The following is a 7,500-nucleotide window of genomic DNA, read 5'->3' as shown; positions in this document are numbered from 1 at the left end:
ACAATGGATAGAACGCAAACCTGTTCCACAAGGCTTGAGCAGGATTGTTGCTCGGGACACTCACAACATGAGCTAAATCCTGCAATAGTGTGGACGTGCACAATGTCAGTCGTAGTCATGAATTTAATCTACATTAAACTACAGGTGACATACTCTCACGCAACTTGTGCATAACCTGAGTGGATAAAATCAAGGTAGGCCTATGTGTAATTGCATTGCGCAACATTTTATTGTGTTTAATTAGTGTTTATCACTACAAAGGCCTACTGGGAATGCTATACAATGAACGTCAAATAAGAAAAGAGAGGTGCGATTTACTATATATATTTACACAGAACAACAATAGGCCTACTCTGAACAGAATGTTATATTACTTATTTCCAACTGAAAGATAATATTTCACAGATGTTGCTTTATGTTTTTTTAATGGCTTTTGTAATTATATATTTTTATTTATTCTTTCTCTGCCACACTTTGAGTCTCACTATGGACCCCTACACTTGTTCTTTTTTTTAAATGTATTATTTTACTCCAGAGTGAAAGATGCAGGGGGCAGGGAAGACTGTGAGGAAGTGTGGTGTGGCCAACAGTCGCCTGGAAGTGCTGCAGGTCTACAAGCTGCTGCAGGTATTAGCCAGAGATGTGCAATAATATGGCGACCATATACCACGTGGCACCAATGCAACAAGTGGGATCTCCAAACTCCGGTCTCCTAAATGACCGTGACTTTCCATTGAACTCAAATCATTCTGAACCTCCATTGTCTCCTGAGGGGGCACAGCATCCATAATTAACCTCATATTGATTCTGGTAGAAACAGTGCTTGAAGTGGGGGGGGGGGGGGGGGGGGACTCAGGGGAACTCAGTTCCCCCACCTCTTCATTTTCATCATCAGAGTTCCGGCACTTATCTTTTCAGTGCCTTGTCCGGCATAAGGCACAGCATTAAGCCGGACGCCTAATTGATTAAAATGCATTAAATTGCATCTAAGAAATGCACATTTTCTTGGGGAAGGACCCCCAGACCCGCCCTCCAAAAATATGTCCTCCTTTTTGCTGTCACAGACATGGTCACTCTATTTGGTACTGATGGGATTGTCGGAAAATCAGGGTTCCTTCACTTATTTTGGATGATATTTTCGGACGATCAGGGTTCCTGCACCTCTTTTTTCCACTTCAAGCAGGCATCCCAAGTCTCCCTGAAGTTCAGGGAGTCTCCCTGATATTGACAGTGGCTCCCTGATGCCCCTGAGTCAGATAAAATATCCCTGATGTTAAACTATGCAAGTTTGCATTTTTTTCCATTTGGCAATGCGGGACAGAGAAAGATAATGACTCATGCGGCATGCGTGATACTTCAAATACATTGCGTGAGCAGCACACTTCGTAGTAGGACGCCCTGCAAAAGTCCCAGGAAAAATAGTAGGCAGGTGTTCTATGCAGACTGGACGAAAGAAAGGACATGAACACACAAATGTTTCAACACTGATGCTATTTTGTTTGTCAGGGATGTCAAGGGTCCATATAAGCATCTCCCTGAAATGAGTTTTTGGAACTTGGAATGTCTGCACTGGGTAGAAAGTCCTTGAACCATCTCCTCCTCTGCAGTCGTCACCTGCATTGTGTGTTGTTATACAGTATCTAATTACCAAGGACTACGTGTCAGGTCAGTTGGAATCTGTGGCACTGGACTATAGCAGAGAGAGAGAGAGGTTCCATTGGCCCATTGTTTCCGGGTTCTATTATTGCAAGGGGGAGGGGGGGAAATCTCCCTTTAGGCAGATAGGCAGACCTAAGGACTGTTCTATTCAATGCTAGGAGCATTATGACACACCCTTTTAGGCAGACCGGAACCTGGTCACATTAGGTGCCCATAGAAACCTATTATGTTGGCATATCTCTATATACTTAAAGAATCTCTGACTATAGCTTCTGAATCCAGGTTACCCGCCACTGCTTGTGACCTTATATACACCCCCCCCTTACGGGGATAGATTATGATTTTCATAGGCCCCTGGGCCGGACAACAAGAAAGGTCCTCTCGCCATGCAGGGTTCCAGAAGGTTTGGGTGTTTAGCGAAGATGTTAGAGAACCTTGTTGGGGGTTTAGGGGGTTTCTCCCCAACAAAAAAATGAAAATATGGTAGTAAAAAGTGCAATTTTAACACAACATTAGAACATAAATATAGACTAATAATGAAGTGTTTTTGTTATGTAGCACAGAGGCTTGGGCTTCAGGGGCCTCCTTAGCTCTTGGGCCCCTGAGCCTTGGCCTAATAGGCCCATGCAGTAATCCGTGATCATCCTTCCCTCCCCTATGCAGTGTGTGCGTGACGGCGACAGGGTCCAGATAGAGAAGTTGGCGCGTATGGGCGTGCCCAACATCATCAACCTATCGGAGCCCAGCGAGGGTGAGGGCGCCATGCACCTGGCGACTGTCGCCAACGACACGGACATGGCGGAGTTCCTGCTGTCGCTGGGGGCCAACCCCAACATCCAGGACTCAAAGGGCCGCACGCCCGTCATGCTGGCCGCCCAGCTGGGACACGACACCATGGTCACCCTGCTGGCCAACCACCACGCCAGTATGGCTCTCACCGACATAGAGGGGCAAGGTGAGTGGGTGTCTGTACGTGCGTGCGTGTGTGTGTGTGTGTGTTTATATACACTGTTCACAAAAGTTGTCTCAGTAGCTGTTACTTTACTCAAATCCATCCGGTTGGTTGCGGAACGGTTGCGGTCGGCTCAGGACAACGATAAACTAGGCTCTACTAAACTAGGCTAGCTTAACTCTCTCTTGCTGCTCTCTGCTACCCCCCCTGCAGGTGTGTTGTTCTATTGCATCTCGCCCACCAAGCGCCACATGAACTGCCTGCAGACGGTGCTGAACAGCAAGGCCAACGTCAACAACATCTCCAACGAGGGGAAGCATGTCTTCGTGCTCGCCTGCGAACGGGCCCAGCACTGCCAGAGCATGGCCATCAGCATTCTCAAGCGGGGAGCCAATCAGAACGCTTACGACAAGGTCTCTCTCTCTCTCTCTCTCTCTCTCTCTCTCTCTCTCTCTCTCTCTCTCTCTCTCTCTCTCTCTCTCTCTCTCACACACACACACACAGAGTTGTGTAGGGCAGGCTCGATACAGCTGTATGCCTCAGGTGCTGATCACACGTATGTGGATATGTTTAAATGTGGATGTTTTTTTACATGCCTAAACGCAACATGTGGATAAAAATAAAAACACCATTGTAACAGGTGTGACAGGTGGGAGGTGTAAGAGAGACCAAAACCAATGCGTTTTCAAAAATATCCATACTGTACGTACATACAGTACATGTTTAAACGGCTTCTGAATAACATAGTTAATTAATATCCAGTGACTATTGCGTGTTCCAAGGGCGCCGGAAGGAGTTTTAAGTGGTGGTGCATTTTTTTTCTTCATTCTTTATTTCTTATCAATATTACTGCTGCTGCTCTCGACTCATTTGTCTGTAGTACAAGTTGAGAACGCCTCATTTAGGGAGTCCAAACGTGGGGATGCAAATGCACCACTGCATGCCCCTTTCCGGCACCTATTGCGTGTTCATTCCCCTTTCTTCACACTGGCAGATCACGGGCCGCACTGCGCTGATGGAGGCGTGTAGGACAGGCTCTGAGGAGCTGGCCAGGACCATCCTACGGAGAGGCAGCAGCCCCAACATGCTGGACAAGAAGAACATGAACGCTGTGCACTTCGCCGCCGAGGCGGGGAACTTAAAAGTAGGTGTTCACTCGGACATCCTTTTTTTCTGCTTTCTATATAAAAATTGATGTCCATATCTGTGTCAGTCACCTTTAGTGACAAATTGAGTTTGTTTCATTAGTTGCGTAAAATAGCGTAAACTATGAACTAGGGGTGTCAACAGTAATCGTCAATGCATCGCAATACAGGGCAGGACAATTTAATAATCGATTCAGCAAATGTCATTATCAATGCGTCATAATCAATTACTTCCTTAACATTGAACTTAACATTAAATTAACCCATTTTGTCCTAAGCCCTTTTTGGGAAAGGGCACCCTCTGCCTGTAAAAACTTAAATATCTCAGCCTCCGAATTACATAAAAACATTAAATAAGTTGCATTTTAAAAGCTAGAACCTTCATTTTGCACTAGAATGTGTTCATTCAGCTCTAACATAGCCATATCAAGAACCTTAATGCAGCGTATATGTCGCTCCAGGACATGATGGGTTAAAGCACTTCAAAGCATTGAAAGTTGCTGGATTGACAGACACAATAGTCAATAAAATGTTGTTCAGTATCTGACGGATTGCATTGCCACATGACTGGCGAAAAAATTGTCCTTGCTTTCATGTAGAAATGTAATGCATTGCAATGCATCGTAGAATCGAACTGAATCGAATCTTATCGAATTGTTACCTCCCGAATCGTAATCCAATCGAATTGCAAGGGCAGTGCCAATGCACACCACTATTATGAACCATTATGAACTATAATGCTGTGGTGTGGTCCTGATGCTGTGGTGTGGTCCTGATGCTGTGCTGTGGTCCTGATGTCGTGTTGTGGTCCTGCTGGTGCTGTAGTTTGGTGCGGATGTCGTTGAACAGTTGCATACTGTATGTTAAAACACTGTTTTTTTCTCTACAGTACATACAGTAAAGGGTAATGTTATGCAACGCTGTGTCCTGGCCTGGGGTGCGTCTCTCAAAGGCGAAGTAGCTAGTCGGTTAGCAACTTTGCAGAGTAGATACTATAAAAGTTGCTAACTCTTGTGTCTCGAACGTTAGCACACAAAGTAACTACTGCTTGGATTAATGTGCACTCTGAAGTAGTGGTGACTTTGAAAGTGAGGCGCCTCCTATCCGTATCTCGACAGTGAAGTTGAAGTACAGCTGGAGTAGATCCATTGAGTCCAGACATCACCTCAGCCACCCCAAGTAACACACAGCGCTAGTCTACTTCAGAGTGTGACTCCACCCATTAGCTAAACTTGTAGTACATATTTGACCACAAATGTGTCAATATCTTTTAATCCTGTGGTGCAAAAGCGATGAAAATCAATCGACATGCACACAAAGTGATGATACAGCTGCGAGAGTGTTCAGAACACAAATTCACGTCATGTCATTTGTTTGTGAAAAAAAAACGTAATATCCTTGGAATCTGATGAATCATACACTAATAATATACTTTTAGCTGTATACCGATTGAATTGCGTCTCATTTCGATGTGTAATTTGTGAAATATTTAGATAAGAAAGTATTGGTTACTCCTGGAAATGCACTGGCTTACGTGTCAAGTACTTAAATGTTTTTGGCGCGAATTTCATTTCATAGCCTAGGGGTATTTACGCTTGCCTATCAATGGGAAGACGCGAGCCACGTGGGTTCGAAACCAGTGTGCAGCATGTTGACAACAACTCGTGAAATCGTGTTTTGGACCCGTAACTCATTTTCCCTTGGCTGCACGTGTGTGTTGGTAATGCACAACATAAATTATCTATTTCTGCCAGATATTTCCAAAATTGTGGCACTGCAACCATGTGGATTCGAACCGGCGTGGCTTCTGTTTTCCCATTGGGATGCAAGCGTGAATACCACTAGGCTATATAATGAAATCCGCGTGAACATTTTTTAGGGATATGACACTTCAACAGGCGATTTTCTGGGAGTAACCACAACTTTATTGTCCAAATATTTTACAAATTACACCTCGGAATGAAACGAAATCCAATCGGCATGCAGATAATACTGCATTATTGGTGCGGACGGTGTCAGATTGTAATGCCACGGCCGTGTTTTTTCACAAAGAAATTACAAGGTGTGTTGTGGAGGAAACAGCGGAGTCACGGTGTCGTGACATCCAATCAAATGTGCTGGTGGTGGTTGTACACTATTGCTTTCTACTTCACGCACTGAATTTAGGAGGAAACAGCTGAATCATGACTCAGCAATCATGCTTATCTCTTGTTGCTTCTTTGGTCACGCACTGCAATGCCAAGAAAGTAAGTAGCGGTGTGGACTCAGGAAAGTAGCCACACTACTTTGGGCTTACTGTGGGAATAGTAAGGTTTCGAGAAATGCACATATTTCGCCTTGAAGTAAGTAGATAACTTTAAAGCACATCTGTAGAAAGATGCTAACGTTCCAGAATCGCACCCCTGCTCTAGATACTGCAGCTGCTGTCAGCCTACTCTGCTGACTTCAACGTCATGGCAAACGATGGGAACACTCCTCTGCATCTGGCCGCCGCTGGAGGATTCGCTGACTGCTGTCGCTTCCTTTCTCAGCGCGGTGAGTTATAATAGTAATGATAATAATAATAATGCATGTGTTTTATATGTCACTTATCTCAGACACTTTACAGGTAATACACAAATTGGGCATCACACACGCATAAAAAAAGACTTCATATTGAATAAATAATAATGTCCAGTGCTGTAGTCAAGACCACCTTTGTAGTGTTTGTATGTGTCTTTGTAAGGGCAAATTGTTGTGCTTTTTAAAGGTGCCAACCTCAGGGTGAATAACATGGACGGTTTCTTTGCAAAGCAAATGGCCCAAGATTTAGGAATGCCTTATAACCCTTTACATATCCTCGTATGTGTTCATAATGACTAATTATTGTGCTTGTGTTTTGAAGTTTCAACCTCCAAGTGATGAACCCGAACGTTTGGTCTGTTTGCAAAGCAGCTTACCAAAGACAAGTCATATGTTAAAGGGCCAAAGCCTTATGAATGCATTATAAACCTTCATATATGCGTTCATTATCATGTTTCTTTTTTTAAGGTGCCAACCCCAAAGTGAAGAACACGGACGGTATGTTTGCCAAGCAGCTTGCCAAAGACAAGGCAGCCATTAAGGAGCTGAAGGGGGCGGAGCGCCTGTTCAACAAGCTGTCCAAGCCCGGTGCCGTCAACCCCAACGAGCCATGGGCGCTGGCCCTACACGACTGGTCTGAAGGACTCATTTTTATTTTGACATTATGGGATTATAGTTGTCCATATCTTTGTTAAACCTGTAGATAATTATTGTGTTTATACTGTCTAATATAATATAATATAATAGTCTTTATGACACCTCCTTTATCTTGTGACAACACCTTAAGGTCCAAATGTGTCCTGTTTTAGAGATATTACCAGAGAATCGTATATGAGAGAGAGATAAATCAGACGGGGGCTTTTGCAGTATCCACTTTACGTCGGGTGAACGTCCCTTTAGGAGACCTTCGATTAGGAGACCTTCAGAGTCTTGAGGTTGAGAATAAATGGAGTTCCCTTAGTGCTGTAGATGGCGGTAGCGCACGTCTTGTGCAAACACCACAAAAAGAGAAGAAGAAGGAGGGACAACGCCCCCTTAGGAGACCGAATTTTGAGCACACTCCTTTGCATTGGATGGGGGGGGTTTAACGGATATCTGTCTAGAATATCTCTGATATTACCATGGCAACTTTGCAGTAACTACAATATCCAATGTAATACCCAAACTTCAAAGGTATTTTTT

The 7,500-nt window shown here is 44.2% G+C and overlaps 1 protein-coding gene across 1 annotated transcript in view; it reads left to right on the top strand.

Moving 5' to 3' along the window:
- The first annotated feature begins 59 nt into the window (after positions 1-59).
- The window catches only part of ankef1b (ankyrin repeat and EF-hand domain containing 1b), a 14,430-nt gene continuing 6,989 nt past the window's right edge, over positions 60-7,500 (top strand). The window contains exons 1-7 of the mRNA XM_063183838.1: positions 60-194; positions 536-627; positions 2,323-2,614; positions 2,825-3,024; positions 3,606-3,755; positions 6,168-6,291; positions 6,787-6,952. Coding sequence (XP_063039908.1) covers positions 544-627; positions 2,323-2,614; positions 2,825-3,024; positions 3,606-3,755; positions 6,168-6,291; positions 6,787-6,952 — 1,016 coding nt within the window. The 5' untranslated portion in view covers positions 60-194; positions 536-543. The remainder of the gene's footprint in view (positions 195-535; positions 628-2,322; positions 2,615-2,824; positions 3,025-3,605; positions 3,756-6,167; positions 6,292-6,786; positions 6,953-7,500) is intronic.

This window comes from Engraulis encrasicolus, chromosome 19 (assembly GCF_034702125.1).
Source record: "Engraulis encrasicolus isolate BLACKSEA-1 chromosome 19, IST_EnEncr_1.0, whole genome shotgun sequence".
In the NCBI taxonomy this organism is placed as follows: Eukaryota; Metazoa; Chordata; class Actinopteri; order Clupeiformes; family Engraulidae; genus Engraulis; species Engraulis encrasicolus.
This window is presented reverse-complemented; position numbering and strand designations above follow the sequence as displayed.